This window comes from Nicotiana attenuata, chromosome 9, assembly GCF_001879085.1.
Source record: "Nicotiana attenuata strain UT chromosome 9, NIATTr2, whole genome shotgun sequence".
In the NCBI taxonomy this organism is placed as follows: Eukaryota; Viridiplantae; Streptophyta; class Magnoliopsida; order Solanales; family Solanaceae; genus Nicotiana; species Nicotiana attenuata.
The window spans coordinates 35,677,323-35,697,541 of record NC_031997.1 but is presented as its reverse complement, the minus strand read 5'-3'; the positions used below and the strand labels follow the sequence as shown (position 1 = coordinate 35,697,541).

The 20,219-nt window shown below is 36.3% G+C and overlaps 1 protein-coding gene across 2 annotated transcripts; it reads left to right on the top strand.

Moving 5' to 3' along the window:
* Positions 3,697-19,659, top strand: LOC109232255 (UTP--glucose-1-phosphate uridylyltransferase 3, chloroplastic). Of its 2 annotated transcripts, XM_019397949.1 has the most exons (17): positions 3,697-4,541; positions 5,649-5,823; positions 5,903-6,052; positions 6,153-6,314; positions 6,421-6,593; positions 6,706-6,772; positions 7,200-7,366; positions 8,591-8,749; positions 10,731-10,822; positions 10,921-11,015; positions 11,620-11,697; positions 11,881-11,976; positions 12,477-12,551; positions 12,629-12,720; positions 12,801-12,963; positions 13,347-13,407; positions 19,202-19,659. In XM_019397949.1, the coding sequence occupies exons 1-17, from the start codon at positions 3,838-3,840 to the stop codon at positions 19,312-19,314; spliced, it is 2,622 nt and encodes an 873-aa protein (XP_019253494.1). In that variant the 5' UTR covers positions 3,697-3,837; the 3' UTR covers positions 19,315-19,659. The 2 variants fall into 2 exon arrangements, with proteins under 2 accessions (XP_019253494.1, XP_019253495.1); XM_019397950.1 differs by lacking the exon at positions 8,591-8,749.

Genomic DNA, 20,219 nt, shown 5'->3' with positions numbered 1-20,219 from the left:
GTAAGACCCGACTTGAGCATACATCACTTGATTTGTGCAACACCCATTTGGGCTTGAGAAAGCCAAATTGGGCAAAATCACTCAAACTACCGAGAGGTATAGAGTGAGCAATTGCGTGTGATTGCTATACCATGATCCCGATTAATCAAGCTTGCCCTATAGTTTACAACCCGTTAGGTAGCGACCTAAGTGGAAGTCACGACCCTAGATTCCTTTATCATTTGAAAAACACTCAAAACCAAAAACATTGTCTTCTACTTTAGTAGTTGCAATCATTACATAAAAGTAGAAATAGAAACAACCAACGAATATGTGAAAGTGCAATCTAAGGCATATCATACATTTACTCTAGTTATATACCTAATCCCATATCTAACTCCCTAAGGAATCGACCCCAACCTGTGTTGGAATTTATTATTGCTTGATCGCCTCACTACCTAATTGTGCTGTGAGTTTGGGTGAGATCAGGCGGTAGTGGGTTGGTCGGGTCGGCGGTGAGGGGAATTTTGGGGGTGAAATGGGTAGGAAATGATAGATCTCAATGAGATCTATCTGTTTATATATGGAGCGTGGTGTGGAAGGTTAGATCTCGCCACATTTTAGGTGGCGGCAACTAGTTTTTTTTTTAGATTTTGGTAGATTTGGTGAGATTGTGGGTGTTTTCAGGGATTTGGGGTTTGGATATGGAAAGAGGGGGTTGAGATTCGGGGGGGGGGGGTAAAAGTTTGGGGGTGATCGGATGACGGCTGGCGGCGGCGCGCGGTGGGGCAGAGGTGGCGGTTGAAAGGTGTGGGAGAAGAGAGAAGAGAGGAGTTTAGGGTTGGGGTTAGGTCTAAATAGGGTAAAATTTCAGGGTTCGGGGTTTATATACCTAGGATTGGGGTGAATGAGAGCCAATGGACCAAAGCTGGATGAATGAACGAGATCAAATCTTGAGATCACTAAATGAAACGACGTAGTTTCAATATGAAACTATGCCATTTGATCTCAGTATATCTTGGACTGGGTCAAGCCGATTTGCCTCAAATTTTGGCCCAATTTGGACGAAGAATAAAAAAGGTCCAATCCCTTTAACCCCTTAACAACGTAAAAATAGCACGTGCTAGTCAGTTTTCGGACTGGTCATTCAAAAATAGCCAGCGTTTGCAAGGTTATTGAAAAATAGTCATTATTTTTCTGCAATAGGGACCCGTCCAGCATAATATACTGGAGATCGGTGCATCTGTGTATGAACTTCCAGCATATTACGCTGGAAATCCAATACGCGGAAAGTTCCAACATAATATACTGGAGATTGGAGCACCTGTATATGAACTTCCAGCATATTATGCTGGACCGGTATATTATACTGGAACTCCAGTATATTATGCTGGAGTTCCAGTACAGTTATGCTGGAACTCCAATATAATATACTGGAGTTCCAGTATATTATGCTGGAGTTCCAGTATACTTATGCTGGAACTCTAGTATAATATACTGGAATTCCAGTATATTATGCTGGAGTATTTTCCGGATTTTGAATAGTGTTTTCATTCAGATTTATCTTTACATGAAAAGTGGTTAAATTTCAATAACTTTTGAAACTGCGGCTATTTTTGAATGACCACTTGTAAATCTGACTATTTTTGAATTTCTCCCCTTAACAACTAGTTAAACTAAAGTCTTATTCAAAAACCTACAAATACACACATAATAATCCTAAAAGAAAATATAATGTAGAATAAAAAGAAAAGCAAAAATTAGGCATTTACAATAGCTATATGTATATATAGAGAATCAAAGATCCAGCACTAAGAGCACCGCTACTAATTGCAACTGTGTAACTAACTCTGTAACTAATTTTCAACTAACTTAACTAACTTCTTGAACATGTAAGATGAGTTAGAATTATAATTGTCTATACTTCTTATTTTCTTCCGGTATACTCAATACTTCTCAAATACACCCGGGGATTGTTAGCATCCACATTTTCAACATAATTTGGAGTCCACTGTTATTAAGCTTTGACATCTGTAAGCAAACGATTGGATGGAACTTCTTGTTGTAAGCTTATTTTGTCTCCACGTGAAGTGACGTGATGCAGTTAGTATTAAGACTTTGTATAAAGTGATTTGGAACTTCAACCAGTTAATTTAATCTACAAGCTAATCAAAGTCATACTGCAGAACTTACTGTACGTGCATTCTCTTCAACTTGTGTACAGCCGTGTATTTACAAAATAAGAATGTACTAAAGAACTTATTACTATATCTTCAAGTGCTTTCTTTTCTGGGAGGAAAATAATGTGAAGAAACTAAAAGGGGTCTTTTTATATATTTGAAATTTTAAACTTATTAAAGTAGTGTTCTTCTTCGAGTTTTATCTAGGGTTTTACAGAAAGTAACTAAAGTCTTTTACGAAATCCAATCAAAAGCTACAATTATAGACAACTTGAATAGAAATTTTTATTTTACGGAAGTCGGTCAAAAGTTATAACTTATATACAACTTGATACAATTTTTTTATTGTATAAAATCTGGTAAAAAACTACAATTTACGTACAACTTATATACAACTTATATACAATTAGGTTAGTTGTATATACCTTGTATATTGTTTGTATACCCTACAAAATATATACAATTTATTTATGTGTTCTTCTTCGATTTTTAATCTGAAATTTCAACCAAACTAATACTTGAGTCTTCACTAAATTTTCTCATAATTGAGATATAAACTCCAAAGGATATTCACAATCATTTGCAAAAACACTCAATCCAAACAAATAATAGCACCGAAGAAAAGCTTTTATTCATTCTTCACCAATAACTTTATTTTTTTAATTTTTTTTACATATTATATTATGGAGTAATTGAGTTAACATAAAGAGTCTCACCTGTTAAATAATGGTACCTTAAATTAAAGAAAATGGTAAATGGTGATATATGGGTCAATACTTGTATCTTTAAAAGTAAATGGCAAATGTTTGATATATGCGTCAAGTAGATCTAGTTTAAGTCAAACTGGTGCTTATCTATATATGCGTCAAGTAAATCTAGTTCAAGTCAAACTGGTGCTTATCTATATATGCGTCAAGTAGATCTAGTTCAAGTCAAACCGGTGTTTATTTTTATTGTCTGTCAGTATACTACTTCAACATGTGAAATTCATCAATATTTTGCTGATTACATGGTAAAATGACTTCCAAATTGGTCAATTCCGAAAACTCCTAAGCAGTTAGGACAGCTATAATAGAACAGGTAAATAGCTATAAATAATAAATATGTGTAGGAAACGTGACATATTAAATAAATTACTTTTAAAAGTAAATAGTAGTATAGTAACACTCTTTCCGTTTCAGTTTACGTGAACCTATTTTCTTTTTGGTCTGCTCCAAAAAGAATGAGCCCTTTTTAAATTTGAAAAAATTTTAATTTAAACTTACAATTCTAAAGAAGATTTTATAACCATACAAATACTCTGGACACTTTTTTGATTTGTTTAAGATCACAATTTTTAATTTTTTTTATTTTTTCTTAAATTCAATGCCAATCAAATAAGTTAACAAGGAAAGAGTAATATCTAAAGGGGCCGAGGAGTGAAAAGAGAAGAAAGACAAAAAATAAAAGCAACCAATCAAAATCATGGAGAAGATGAGGCATAGACGGTTATTTGGACAATGTTGTGGCGTTTGGCTCCTTTTTCTTTAAATATCCTTCCTTTTCCCTCGGCATATGCTCCCCGAATCTCTCCTTATCCTCCCCTCTGTCTCTTTCTCCCCTTGCACTTTCAATTACAAAATCCTCACTCCAAAACCCGCTGAGCTAACAGCTTACAACCTACGACCTTCTCTCTCTAATGGCGTCCTCGGCGCCAGTGCTTCAGCAGCACAACAATTTCCTCTTCACTTTCAGCTCAAAAACTAAAAATACCAACTCAATTTTCTTCTTCAACTCTTATAACTCTTCTCTCAATTGCGTAACAAAGCCTCTCGCCTCTACATCTTCGTCTCTGTTTTCATCGCCATTTCAAACCTCCTCGCGTCCTTTAATTCGCCTCACGCGCGTTTCCACAGCAGCTGTAGAGTACGTACCGCCAGCTCCCGACTTCGATTTTCACAAAGAAATCGCGAGGCTTAAAGCTTTGAAATCGAAGCTTGATAATTGTACTAATTTGAAGGACAGAATCAGAGTGATTGACTCTGATAGTCGTGTGAATTCCTTTTTCTTTTCGCATAAGAATTCGTTTTCTAGGGTTTTGGAGACTTTGCATTTGGATGAATTTGAAGTTTTTTTGCTTAAATGTGTGGTTGCTGCTGGGCAACAGCATGTGTTCGGTGATGTTTGTACAGAATTTGAGCAGAAAAGAAGTTCGCTGAAGAGTGCTTTGTATGCTTTGGCGGAAATGATTGAGAATTGGGATGTAAATGGCGGTAATGGTGGTGGTGGCGGTGGTGTGAATGGTTATGGTATAGGAACTGAAGAGCATGAGGCATTGAGGTCAATGTTGAAAATTATTGGAGAGGTTGAGCGGTTTTATGACTGCATTGGAGGAATAATAGGGTTAGTTCTCTATGCTTTACTTTCATTTGAATCCTTCACTAGAGTATAATAGCTTAGAGTGCCTCAACAGAGAGGATAGTACAATTAACGGGAATAACAAATTGCACTTGGCTAGAGAGAAGGCCTTTATAAACTTAAATTCGTATTTAAAACTTGGAGCTTGTAAATAAATAGCTCAAGTACTTCCTTATTGAAGCGAGAGGAGAACCATAAGGTCTCAGGTTCAAATTCCAGTGGAGGAAAAACAGCACTAGCTTATTTCTTCCCACCTATCTAACCCTTGGTGGGCAGAGTTACCGATACCTGTGCTAGTGGGAGGTAGTAGGTATCCAGTAGAGTACCTGCTAAAAAAGAAAAAAGAAAAACATAGTTTTAGTTACTAAATTTGAAGTACTTATGAAAATTCCTTTACAATTTTGAAGTATAAAGTTTATACAATCTGAATTCTTCCCTGAGCTTGTAACATGATTATCCTCTTTCATGTTAAAACCTCACATATTTCATCAAAAACCATAAAACCTTACTATGTGGAGTAAGTGTTTGGCATAATGTTTCGAATGCCATTACGAAGGTGGTACATGTTTGATTATTAATGAGCATATGCAAACTTTTTGTGCTCAAACATGCCTAAAGCTTTTGGCAGGATGTAAAGTAACATTATCAAACATCTTTACTGTTCAATTCACTTTTCAAAGTGTTTAAACAATATATAAAGGAAGAAAGACCAAGTGTTCTAAAGTAAGTTCCTTTGCTGATTTTTGTGGATAAACTTGAGATGGCATAAATTGTTTAAGGTGCTTAAGTACCTCCAACTTTTCCCGTAAATGTTAGTTTCCTTATTCTATATACTCTTCATCCATTTAATTTTTCCGAGCCTCCATACTCTGATATCTCTCGCCAAATTAGCAAGCTGTTATTATTCTACTTTAAAAGTCTTTCCTTAAAGCTTTTTGCACAAGGAGCATTGAGAAATCTTTCTTTAAGATTTTCTTTTATGTAGCTATTGTGTAATTTTTCATCAAACCTTCCATTTTTGAACTAATTGTTAAGATGTTCTAGACCTTTTTAAGCTAGCTGTGCTAATGAAATACAAGAATTTTGCTGCAGGTATCAGATAATGGTCCTTGAGCTTCTTGCTCTGTCAACTTCTGAACGACAGAGTCTGTCCCATCACTCAAATAAATCTCTCAAGCGTGAGATAATAGAAATTCATCCTCCACGTGCACTTGATCTTTCTCAGGATTTAGAATATGCATCTCAAGCAGCTATTTGGGGAATTGAAGTTAGTCAATGCACTATATCTTGTAGATGTCAATGGTGTACTATGACATTGATCTAATCATTGTTTAACTCTTTTGAAGGGATTGCCAAACCTGGGAGAAATATATCCTCTTGGTGGCTCGGCAGACAGGCTGGGTTTGGTTGATCCAGACTCAGGTGAATGTCTACCTGCTGCAATGCTTCCGTACTGTGGGCGTACTCTATTGGAAGGTCTTATAAGAGATCTTCAGGTAACAGAAATATTCTTTTCAAGTGATCTGTTTCTGCATTCATAGTGTTCTAAATCAAATCAAAACCAAGATGATGATATCCTTTTAACTATACTGCAAGGCTAGGGAGTACCTGTATTTCAAGTTATACGGCAAACAATGCATCACTCCAGTTGCAATAATGACAAGTGCAGCAAAAAGCAATCATGAGCGTGTCACCTCACTGTGTGAGGAACTCCACTGGTTCGGAAGAGGAAGATCAAATTTTAAACTTTTCGAACAGGTAGAAATCCACATGCCTCCATTCCTATGACTCCATGAACTAACGTGTGCTCTTATATTTATTACATAAGCTGTTCATCTGGTGATTTAACTTGTCAAATTGCTAGCCTCTTGTTCCAGCTGTTAGTGCAGAAGATGGGCAATGGTTGGCTAGTGGACCATTCAAACCTGTATGCAAACCAGGTGGTCATGGGGTGATCTGGAAACTTGCCTATAATGAAGGTGTTTTCCAGTGGTTTTATGATCATGGAAGACGAGGTGCGACTGTGAGACAAGTCAGGTCCATTTCATATTGATATCTGCTGTTTCAAGATAATTACTAGCTTTCTATGGCAAGAGATAATGGGGGATAATTTATGTCCTGAATATGGTAGACATTCTTGACTTTGCAGTAATGTTGTGGCGTCTACAGATTTGACTCTTTTGGCTTTAGCTGGACTTGGTTTGCGTCAGGGAAAGGTAAGATTTAACATATCATGTCAGTTTTCTCAAAAAGAATGGAGTTTGGGCAATAGAAAAGTTAGAGAATTGGATTTGATGTGATTTGACGTGACTGCAAGCTATTCTTGATATTTCCGGATTCCTGAAATTGGAGAGTGGGAAAACATTGCTGATTAGGCAAAGTAATGAATCCTTTTAGTTCATGAAATTAGTGTCACCTTGGAAAAATATCAATTCTTTTAAAGCTTGGACAAGCTGGAACAATTTATGGAACACAAAGTATATTTAGGTTTCTTGCCTGCTTGGACAAGCCAGAACAAGAGTATATTTAGGTCTAGGCCATGCGTTGAGTCCTTGACTTCGTGCCTTATTTCTTGCTTGCTCTGCACTGGAATCAATCTTCTATTTACTGTTTATAATCTTCGGTCAAATTCTAAATTTCCAGAAACTGGGCTTTGCTTCATGCAAGCGAAATGCGGGTGCTACTGAAGGCATAAATGTTCTAATTGAGAAGAAGAATCTTGAGGGGAAATGGACCTATGGTATATCTTGCATAGAATATACCGAGTTTGACAAGTTTGGAATGACAGATAATTCTCTTTCTTCTTACAGGTACTCTTATGTCCTTTCTTATTCAAATGAAAAGGATGATGGCTTTAATTGGAACATTTTGGTATCTTCCATTCATGGGTTTTAAAACAATTACAACAATCTCAGTGTATGTAAATTATGTCAAAATAACTTTCTGCTTGGGACAGTGGCTTTGGCATTTTGATCGACCTTGTTTTTGTCTCTTCAGAGTACCAACTGATGTTTAGAATTCTCTACTACAAATTGATGCTGTCAACTGTAGCTTTTGCAATTAACTTTTCTAAATAATTTTTAAGTCTTGCTGCTGAAAAGTTCCCTGAAACTGGGATTATGGTCTCTGATTAGAGATTGCTAATGCCACGGGGTCTTCCTAAAAATTACCTTTTGCTCTCAGTTGCTTTGCTGGAAGTGTAAAAACTAATTTTGTAGTGATGATATTAAACTTGAGATTTGGCGTTACTGCATAAAGGACTCCTATTTCATGCATGCTATCACCATGATAGTTTGTTCTCTTGATGTCCATTGGGTTTGTTTTGTGATACAAGGGCATGTGTGATGCAAAAGAGTGAAGTTTCAAGCACTTCTTGTCTGTCTATATGATGTGTCCCTTTTGGATTAACCACCCAACCCTTCATTTCCTGTGCTGTTCCTCGCTTCTTTGTTGTTGCTTGTGTGATATTGTATTTCACTGAGGTGTCAAGCTGGCCTCTTGGTTGTAGATAGGGGTGGCAAAATAGCTAAAAGAAAACAGTTAACCACCCATATTATCCACTGAAAAATGGGTTGGATAATGAACTTTTTAAAAACAGGTCAAATATGGATAAGAACCATATTATCCATTTAGAAAATGGATAACCAATGGGTAACCAGTGGATAGCCAATGAGTGTAACTTTTACATTCCTCAAGTTAGGGAGACTAGGAATTTTCCCAAAGGTGATCATATGCAAGAAGTCATGGATAATATGGTTACCCAAATTATCTGCCGGTTAACCTGTTTTTTATCCGTATTAAATATATGGGCCGGGTCGGATAATTTATCCATTTTTCATTACCCGCTTTCGACCCGAACCATATCCGCCCGCCCCGCCCCGCCCGTTTGTCACTCCTAGTTGTAGTTATAGGCATACTTTAGCTCATTAGGTTTTCATCCTTGTATCTAACTTTCCACGGTAATGATGATATTAATATTATAATTAAATGCCATTCTGGAAAATTCTTATTCCGTACCTTCTTCCTTTGTTAAGTTTACAGGCCGAGTTTCCTGCCAATACAAATATTCTATATGTTGATTTGCCCTCTGCTGAGATAGTTGCGTCAAGTAATGATGAGACTAGTTTGCCTGGAATGGTGCTTAATGTGAAAAAAGCAATTACATATGTGGACCAGTTCGGAAGTAAGCATAGGTACATCTTCCAGTTGTGAAAGCTATTCTAAAGGTCTCTTTGTCTTCACTGAATGGAACATGTGCTTATTATCAAATTTATTGCTGATAGATACCATGATTACAAAAGTGCATTGAACTCCATAGTTGAAAGTATCTTGTTTTTTTTATAACTTCCAACTCACATTCCTTCGATTTTGCAAGTAGAAATTAGAAAGGATCATATATAAGAATAAAGTGGTTCCTGCATGAAATACAAAGTTTTGTTGTTACACCTCTTGCATTAGCAGTTTCCTGCCTCTAGCTGCAAAGGAACTAATATGTCACACTTATCACCCAGAAAAAGAAGATGTCCACAATTTTTATCTTGATATTGTTGAGTACAGTAAGTGGACTTCCTTTCGTATTCCTAGTCGACTTAGAAATTACGAAAAAATTCAGTTTTAATTTGGTTTTGATACTAAGTAACTAACCGTCCAATCAGAAATATCAAGACTAGGTAGAAGTATTAACATTGCCACATTTGATGTGACATACTCCTCATTTTCGAGAGGGAAAAAAGAAGACGAATGTGACATACTCTCCTTTTCCTGAAAGCGCTTTTTCTGTAAACACGTGAACTTGGATGCACGCTCTAGTGTGAAAGCATTGACTACATGTCTAGTATATGTGATTAACATGTTCAAAGAACCCAAATTTATAAAGAATTCATAATTTATTTGTGTTTTAACTGTCAGATTTTCTTTTTATGCACAATTTGAGCACTAATTTCTATTCTCTTTCACCTAGCACAATATCTCTTGTCCGATTAAATTAATATTGCAATACCCTTGTCGGTATAAGTCCTAATTATTTCGTAGCTCTCGTATTTAAAAATTCGGCACTTTAAACAATCAATGTATCAATGAAAATTGGAAAACCTAAGGACTGATCCAGGTATCCTTACAGTAAAGCCAATGTTACACTAATATTTATAGTTAGTCACTTCATAAGAAATATCTGATCGGAACTGCACCTTATTGATTTATTTAATAATAGATTAACACAAGATTTTGCAACCAATAAGACTACAAGAAAGATGATTATGTCACTTATATGAACCCTTAGTATATGGGACATGTAACTTGGGAAATAATCTGCTGTTAAAAAGGTTTGTCTCGTGTAGTCACCAGTTGGTTTTACTTAGTTCAAGGATGGCGTCAACTGTTAGTGCTGTCACTTTCTTTTAAAAGAGCAGGGAGTTGTAGAGTGTCTATATATGTCTCTAAGTTAATATAAGGATGGGAATATCCTTTTGCAGCATCAGTTTGATATTAGGAATGTGTATAGCTTTCTCTAGTAAATTTTGAACTATTATGTGAAATCATGATTTTTCTGAGTGAAGCTTTAGGATTAAGAGAGAAACTGCATCTTTGTCACTCTTTCCAAAAATGAACGTGGAAGTATAACTGCAAAGCTAAAAAAGAAACAACTAAACTTTTGATTATTATTAGAAGTTATTAAAAGTTTTGGCATCGACTTCAAATACAGCCCAAAACTGGTACAACTTGGAATTGAAAAGAAAATTTGAAATGACAGCACTGTTTAAAGCACTCAAGGAAAAGGCTGAAGTGGACCTTGAAGTATTGCCTAATCCATGGCCAACTATCAGTTGTATTGTAGTTCCATATCAATGTGGATTTTGTATGAGGAAGGCCATCGAAAAGCTATCACATCGAAGAGGGATAGATCTGTCTGGTCACGCACAATAGGAATATATTCATGTGTCTGCACTGCATTACTGAAGAAGAAGCATCTACTTGGCTTTCTTTCTTGGATTTAGTTACTTTTTAAGTTTTGTCTCTCTAAAGTTTCTCTCTGTGTTTGGAAGTCTTCACATCGTACTATCTTTGTTACTGCATGATTACTGGGTCAAAATAATGTTATTGTTACTGCAGTAGCTTCTTATTTTAATGAGTTCCAAATACAGGATTCAATGAGATTTTACTTTCTGTTCCTTTCAGTGTCCCAGGTGGCCGCCTTGAATGCACAATGCAAAACCTTGCTGACAACTTTTTCAATACACGCTCATCTCGATGTTATGATGGTGTTGAAGGTCTACATGGCTACTTCCAGTGAAGTTTATTTTAGCACATACCATAAATCTTCCCTTTTGATCCAGTTTTGAATGAAATGATTTTTCTTATATTGCAGATGGACTAGATACTTTTATTATATACAATGAAAGAAAGAAGGTGACATCTTCTGCCAAGAAGAAACGTAGACATGGTGACAAGTCGTTGCACCAGGTTATACAGAATTTAGTAACTTCTTTATGAGAAATTTGGAACAGAGCATATTTTCCTTGATAGGCAGATACTCGACCTGGCCATGAAATTCAATTCTTCTAGCTTCTCGTTTTAAGTAATATTACAGAGGTCAATAGAACTGCACTGCCTCTGTAGTAACAATCACATAAAGCTATGTCTCTGCCTTTTGGATTTTTGGGCATAACAGTTTCTTCTCATGAGATGCGTAGCATGTTCTTGTTCCCCAGAACTCTGCGTGGTTTTTTGGCCTCGTTGATGTGTGTCGTACTAAAATACTTGAATCTCCAAATGTTGACAAGTATTTATTTTCTTGTGAAGTATCAATTAAATGAGGACACACCAAAGAATGTGTCGAATCAAATGTATTGGGTTGAAGCTTTATCAATTATATGAGCTTAGTTACAGCTGAGGAGAAAAGAAACTAATGGAGATATATTTCTGGTCCATGAAAGTCAAAAGCCCAGAGCCTAACATCACCGTTCTGGAGGAAATGTATTTTAAAGTCTGTTTATTTTTTTCAGAAATTAGATTAGATCCGAAATATTATTATAAACTCATTGACATTGAAATTGGTCCCTTGCAGACTCCTGATGGCTCACTGTTGGATATAATGCGTAATGCCTATGATATTCTTTCCCACTGTGAGATAAAAATTCCAAAGGTATTTTGCGGGACTAAACTTTCGCCATTTGTATCCTTATGTATTGGAATATTACGACTTAGTTACTTGAACTTGGTTAGTATATAACATATTAGTGAGCAATTTATTCAAGTCTTCTTCCGCAAAGTACCTGTTTTAGTTGAAGTTGGTATACTTCTTTAAACTCTTTTTATGTATCTGCAGATTGAAGGTAACGAGAAGTATGTTGACTCTGGGCCTCCATTTCTTATTCTTCTCCACCCTGCTCTAGGCCCCATTTGGGAAGTAACTAGACAGAAGGTAGTCTGGCAATTGCCTTTCATTGTTTTAATCTATGTTGCGCGGACTCTCCAAAATGCTGCCGCACCCGTGTCGGATCCTCCAAAAATACACTACTTTTGGAGGATCCGACACGCACCCGGCGACATTTTCGGAGAGTCCGAGCAACATAGGTTTTTATATCTGCAGTTTTCCCTGATATTGTGAATTTTCTTCTGAAACCCCCAAAAACATAGAGCTTTGCTTTTCAAAAAAAAAAAAACATAGAGCTTTGACTATGCTTTGAAAAATTGACCTTGAAAGTTGATGTATGCACCTGATTCGCTGGCCTGCTGTGTTCTTCTCCCGGCCATCGTCTATCCATCGTCTAAGCTCTAGTAGCCAATTAATTGATTTACTATCTTCAAGTTGGACTACTATCTTTACTTTTTGTCCTTCTTGATTGTTTAGGAGCGAAGTCATGGGGCATGCTCTACTGTCATGAAAGTTGTAACCATTTCCTTTTGCTTTGTCTCTCTTAGTTCCACCGAGGTTCCATCTCCAGGGGTTCAGAGTTGCAAATAGAGGTTGCTGAGTTCTTGTGGAGAGATGTGCAGGTTAGGATTCTTGGTTTGTGCAGCCAGGTCATGCTTTTCATATCGTTATGACCTATTTACTTGGCTTTGTTTTCCAGCTTGATGGGAGTTTGATCATTTTAGCTGAGAATGTATTAGGTTCAACCACAATTGATGAAAATGGTGAAACCATTCTACAGTATGGAAAAAGGTAATGAAGTCCACCTGATGAAAATTCTTGAAACTACTAGTTTGATAGATGTCCATTTAATGATAAAATCCCTTATGTAGGTGTGGGAGATGTAAGCTAGAGAATGTCAAGATATTGAATGATGGAATTAATTGGAATTCAAAAGAAAATTTATACTGGAAGCACGATGTGCAGCGATTTGAGGCAGTAAAAGTGATACTGCACGGAAATGCAGAATTTGAAGCAGCGGATGTTATGTTGCAGGTTTGCTTGACCTTAGAGTATATGATTAGCATTTCAACATGCAAATGTGTAGTAGTAAATTTTCATTGTTTTTTGGGAGGTAGTTAAGATTATCAGTAACTTCTTTGTTAAGTTAGTGTTTAGTCCCAGATTTCCCTTTGGCAGGCGAGGTAGGGGTTATTGGAAGTAAATTAAAAAGCTAAGGGCAGGATAATATCACCTATATTGACAGTTAACTGCCTTTTCTAGGGGTCATCCTATCATGATTTTTTGCTTCTGTTAAAAGGAATTTGAAGTATACGGTTTACATGACATCTATTATGCATGCCCTAGTAGAAATTCTATAACTGTTTTTTTTTTAATCAGATGCTGATATGCTCTTTTATCTTGTTTTCCAAATGCAGGGTAATCATGTTTTTGAAGTTCCAAATGGTTACAAAATGAAGATAACAACAGGAGACTCAGGTTTTTAGAAGATTTTGATCTAATATATTCTTAAGTTGCTCTTTTGTTATCATATTATTTTTACAAGGGCATTTCATACTGATTAATAATACGATTAAATTGTTTCCAGTTATTATACAAAAAATTTAATTTAGTAGCTAACTATTACTATATAAAATTGGCTCTTTAATCAAGTCTCTAATAATCACAAAAAACAACCACAACTACGCCTCTGTCCCAAATTACGAATACTCACTTCTTTCCTTAAGCTCTATTCATATCGTCATCAAGCCAAAATAACATTAAAGTAGTAGGAAAATAAGTTTATATATATATATATATATATATATATATATATATATATATATATATATATATATATATGTATATATATATATATCTAACAAATTTAAAATCCCTAGCTAATATCACCTATATGGATCATTTTCATCCATTGTACCCTATCTTTAGCTAAGCCTGCATCGATTCCAAGGATTTGTAGGTCTTTCGAGATAACTTCCTTCCATGTGATTTTAGGTCTACCTCGTCCCTTTTAACACTTCCACTCACTATTGTTTTACACCTACACACCAGTGCATTTGTAGGCGGCGTAAAACATGACCAAACTATCTCAAGTGACCACCTCTTATTTTATCCTCAATGCGTGCTAATGTAGATTTTGAGAAGACAAAAAGGCTTCTTGTATTTATGTGTGTGTTTACATCCCATGAGCAAGAGAATTTATACAAAGCTCCTAATGCTACTTAAAGAAATAAAATAAATCTTTAAAATCAATCCATCTACCAAATCAAATCAAATAAAATCAGATCTTCTAAATATAATCAAATCTCCTGAAATCATGCTAATCAACACTCCTTAATCAAGTCTCCTTGAATCATGCTAATCAACACTCCCCCTCAAGTTGGTGCAAAGATGTCGCACATGCCCAACTTGCAGCTCAACGTATGGAAAGTTCGCTTGTTGAGACCTTTGGTAAACACATCAGCTAGCTGTTTTTTCGATGGCACATGAAATAAACTCATGACACCAGTTGTAACTTTTTCTTTGATGAAGTGTCGATCAATTTCCACATGCTTTGTCCGGTCATGCTGGATTGGATTATGAGCTATAGTGATGGCAGCTTTATTGTCCCAGTACAAGGAAAGTTTTTCTTTTTCATACAGTCTCAATTCTTGTAGTAGCTTTTGTAGCCAAAACAGTTCGCAAACACCCTGAGCCATAGCTCTATATTCTGCCTCCGCACTTGATCTAGCAACTACACTTTGCTTCTTGCTTCTCCAAGTAACCAAGTTTTCTCCTACGAGTGTACAGTAACCGAATGTTGATCTTCTGTCATCTAGAGATCCAGCCCAATACGCGTCTATAAAGGCTTCTATTTGGAGGTGATCATGTTTGGAGAAAAGTAGACCTTTCCCTGGAGCAGACTTCAGATACCGCAATATGTGAAAGACAGCTTGCATATGAGGATCTCGGGGATCATGCATGAACTGACTCACCAGGCTAACTGAATAGGCTATGTCTGGTCTAGTGTGCGAGAGATAAATGAGTCTTCCAACTAGCCTCTGATATCTTTCCTTATCAACTGATTCTCCAACTCCGCTTTGCGACTTGTGATTGCTTTCAATGGGCGATTCTGCGGGGTTGCAACCTGTCATACCAGTTTCTTTCAAAAGATCCTGAATATACTTCCTTTGAGAAATAAAGATTCCTCTTTTGGATCTAGCAACCTCAATAAGTACTGCAATTTTCCTAGATCTTTGATCTCAAATTCATGTGCCAACAACTTCTTCAATCGAGACATCTCCTCTTTGTCATCTCCTGTTATTACTATGTCATCAACATAAACTATGAGAAGAGTGAGTTTACCTGTTTGATGTCTTATGAAGAGGGTATGATCAACATTGCTTTGTTGGTAACCGAAGTAGATCATTGCTTTGCTGAATCTGTCAAACCAAGCTCTGTGGGATTGTTTCAGTCCGTATAAGGCTTTCTTCAATTTGCATACCTTTCCTTGACTCTGTGCAGTATCAAATCCAGGAGGAATCTCCATATACACCTTCTTTTAAGTCTCCATGAAGAAATGCATTCTTTACATCAAACTGTTGCAAGTCCCCATCAAGATAAAAGAATTCTAACAGTGTTCATCTTAGCAACTGGGGCAAATGTCTCTTGATAATCCACTCCATAAGTCTGAGTGAATCCCTTAGCCACCAATCTTGCTTTGAATCTTTCAATTGAGCCATCAGCTTTGTGCTTCACAGTAAAGACCCATTTGCAGCCAACCAACTTCTTGTCTGGTGGTGAAGTAACAAGTTCTCATGTCTCATTTTTTGACAAGGCCTTCATTTCTTCAATCATAGCTTGTTTCCATTTAGGATCTGCAAAAGCTTCCCTCCAATTCTGGGGAATATACACAGAAGAAATAGACAAGACAAAGGCTCTATAGGAGGGAGACAAAGAATTATAGGAGACAAAATTAGATAAAGGATGTTTGGTGGTGCAAGATCTGACTCCTTTTTTGAGAGCAATAGGTTCATCTAACTCATTAGGAAATGTAGATAACTCACGAAGGTTTAGCTTCGGTAGATTGCATGATGGCTTCTTCTGCTCTATTTTTCCTCGAGTAAGTTTTCAAATCAGGCCTATCCAAACGCCCAATAGTCTCCCCTTGAATTCTTTCTCCAATTTCACTTTTCTCAGTGACAATGTCATCAAGAGGTCCAGTAATGGAACTAGGTAAAATCACCTCTTCCTCCTTACTGCTCTCCCCCTGAAGAGGTGATGAGGTAATACTGAAATAGGGCTCAGATTCTCGAAAGGTAACATCCATGCTAACAAAAGATCTCCTAGAGGGAGGATGATAACATTTGTAACCTTTCTGTGTCGGAGAATACCCAATGAAAACACACTTAATAGCTCTAGGATCAAATTTCCCAGAATTTCTAGTGTGGACAAAGCAAACACACCCAAACACCTTTGGAGGAACAATATATTCATTCTTACCCTTTAAAGTTTCCAGAGGACTTTGAAAGTTGAGGGGTTTAAGTGGCATTCTATTGATAAGATAGGCAGCCGCTAGAATAGCATCCCCAGTAAGGTTTTGGTAGATACATGGTGAACATAAGAGATCTTGCTACTTCTAACAGACGCCTTTTTTTTTCTTTCAGCGATCCCATTTTGTGCACTAGTGTAAGGACAACTAGTTTGATGGGATATCCCATTGGACTCCAAATAAGCACCAAATCTTTTATCCATGTATTCGCTGTCGTTGTCAGTTCTCAAGATTTTTATTTTGGCATCAAACTGAGTAAAAATCATCTTATGAAATGACTAAAAACAAGAGAAAAATCACTTTTGGCTTTTAACAAATATACCCAAGTCATCCTAGTGCAACAATCAATGAAAGTAACAAACCATCGACAACCAGACAAAGAAACAGTTTGGGTAGGACCCCATACATCAGAATGAATATCTATAAACGGAGTTGTGCTTTTGTTATCACTCACAGGATAATAGTTTCTAGTATGCTTGGTAGGGGTGTTCATGGTTCGGTTTGGATCGGTATTTCCCTAAAAAGAAACCAAACCAACTAAGTCGGTTTTTCAAATATTAGAACCAAACCAAACCAATTAAGTCGGTTTTTTCTCGATGCGGTTTATGTCGGTTTTTCGGTTTTTTCGGTTATTTGTCGGTTTTTTCTTAAATATAAGACATACACTACCAAACACACATTTTGGCGACCACATTTTCAACGTAACACTATCAAATCAATTGCCTTTGAGAAATCTATTATTTACCAAGATATATGGATGATAGTTGAATCAAATAGTGATGAATAATTTAAGGACTCAATTTAAAATATATTATTTTTAACATGAAATAGATTCTTACACTTAACAAAAGAAAACTACCAATTAAACTAGAATGTAACGGTAAAGAACTGTACCAAAAGTGCAAACGATTACTATTTACTATAAAAATTTTAAAACTTTGTATAAAAATATACATATATATAGGTGTAATAATAAATTTAAAATAGCTACTCCTATATTCGGTTTGGTTCGGTTTTTTTTTTTTTTAATTAAAACCAAAACCAAACCAAATTCGATCGGTTTTTAAATTTCAAAACCAAAACAAAACCAAACCAAACCAAAAAGTATCGATTTTTTTGGTCGGTTTGGTTTGGTTTTCGGTTTGGTTCGGGTTTTCGGATTTTTATGAACACCCCTAAAATTGCTTGGCATATTCACACGCATCACAGAACAAAGATTCAAATCAAGTCCTTGAAAACAAATCGGGATATGACTTCTTCAAAACAAAGAATGATGGATGTCCTAACCGTTTATGCCGTTGTATTATTTCTTGGTTGACACCCTTACTTTCCCCAAAAAAAATCTTGACTAGAGTTTTGAATCCCATCTAATATATACAAGTCATCACGCAATCTACCATTGCCAATCCTTTTCCCTGTTTGAAGATCCTGAAAAATACAATGATCGGGAAAGAACTCGATTTTACAGTTTAGAGCTTTGGTGATGGCACTAACAGATAAAAGATTGATAGGGAACTCAGTGACATGGAGCACAGATGATAGTTCAATATTAGGAGTTCAAATGACAGAACCTGTTCCAGAGATACGTGTTTAAGAACCATTAGCTATTTTAGTATTATCTCCTTTGGGACATGGAGAATAGTTTTAAATGCCTTTAGAAGAGCATGTCATGTGTCTATTTGCACCAGAATCGACAATCCAAGAATTAAAGTTATCAACAAAGGCAGTGCCTGATTGCACATGATTGGATGTGGCAACATTAGCGGAGTCAAGTTTGGCTAGGAGGCGACAGGAAAGCTGAATTTCATCCGAAGACAAGATTTCTTCAGAAACCGTCTCTTTGAATGTCTTTATATTTCGGCCCAATCAGAAGGAAATCAGAAGGAGTTTGTGTTGCGAATAGCCAACATGAGAGAGAAAACTCGACCTCTTTGATAAAAAGGAACTCTAGTGCTGCGAGGGAGATAACTCACCTCAAAAAGGCAACAATGACTCTGATACGATGTAGATTTTTCTTCTTGTATTTATGTGGTGTTTATATCCCATGAGCAAGAGAATTTATGCAAAGCTCCTAATGCTAATTAAGGAAATAAAATAAATCAATACAATCAATCCAGCTATTAAATTAAATCAAATAAAATCAGATCTCCTTAATATAATCAAATCTCCTGAAATCATGTTAGTCAACACTCCTAAATCAAGTATCCTTGAATCATGCTAATCAACAGCTACTTCCACCTTGTGGCGAATGTGGTCATTTTTAATAATCACTTGTTAAATAATCAAAAACGGGTTTGATAATCCAAACCAAACAAGCCTATACTAAGGTATTGCTCTTCTGGGCACTTAAGTGAGTTGGAGATATTATTATCATAGTGTCCCTCTTTGCATCTTGTCACAATCACATTTTCTTCTTAGTTGGTATTAGTAAAAATAGCATAGAAGATGTTGCACCATTATAGCTGGCAGCGTATACATGTACCTGTATCGATTACCAGAAGACCTTGTAGAGGCCCAACTCACTTATTGTGAACATGTGAAATGTGGACAGAAGTGCAAAACCTTTAGTTGCATTCATAACATTTGTATATTGATTATGAAAAATATGTGGTGAGGAAGGTACGCGTGCAGTCTCCCAGTAGGATAGGTGAAAATTCATTGGCAGCATCGTATTGGGCGTAGAGCTTTTTGTGGGTTGAAAATACTAAGTTTATTCACTAATTGTTGTTTCCTATCATTCAGGATTAGCGGTTGAACTTAAACCTATTGAGAATAAATTGATGGAGTGTGGAAGCTGGTTTTGGAACTACAAGATAATGGGCAAACATGTTCAGTTGGAATTGGTGGAGTTATAGGATGATTGACAGAGGTCTTACCAACTTCTTTTGTGAATCGTGGTTCACAACCGGGGCTTGTAACTCCATTTTCAGGCTTGGTTGAACAAAAGTTGAACCACTCGAACTTTCTGATTAGTTTTGTGATTAATTGGAGCTGTTTGTAATTTAGTTGTAAATCATGTTTATAGCAATTTGACAACTCTAATACCACAGGTGTATATTTTTCTTTCCCTTTTTCGTGTAAATGTAAATAATTCATGTTTCTCTCCAGGTTTCTTGGTCATTGTTGTAAATTTTTTGAATATTTGTAACAAAATCTATTCCATTAAAGATGAATGCTCGTGGCATCTATGTTTATTTTTATGTTTGTAGTTTGATGGCAGTTAGGGATAACCTCTTTTAATTTGGATTGAAGTTGCAGTGTTTTATTTTTGAGAAAAAAAAGGAAACAAGCCAAATAAAATATGACGATAGTAAGAAGTTGCAGGTTTTTTCTTTTCACGGCAAGGGCCTAATTAGTGTGTGAACAATGTATTATCATTGATTATGTTGCCCGGAGGTGAAGCTGTTTCTATCGGTAGTCAAGTTGGAGAGGAAGAACGCGCCAGCAAGCGTTTATGGCTTGGATTCAAACACTTGGACATTTTACTCCTACTCTTCTCACGTTTCTGCTTTGCCACTTCATTCTCTATCCGGTGATCGCTTCTCTGGATACTAATGTTAATCCATAAGGTTTCATCCTTGTCAGAGGACCCATGAAATGCAGTTATATCTCCATTTGAATGTTCTCATCTTAGAAGGTTTCCCCTTGATTTTCTCCTCTGTGCTTTTTTCATGCTCAAAGGAAGTCGCGGGTTCTAGCCGTGGAATCAGCCTCTTGCAGAAATGCAGGGTAAGGCTGCATACAATAAACCCTTGTGATC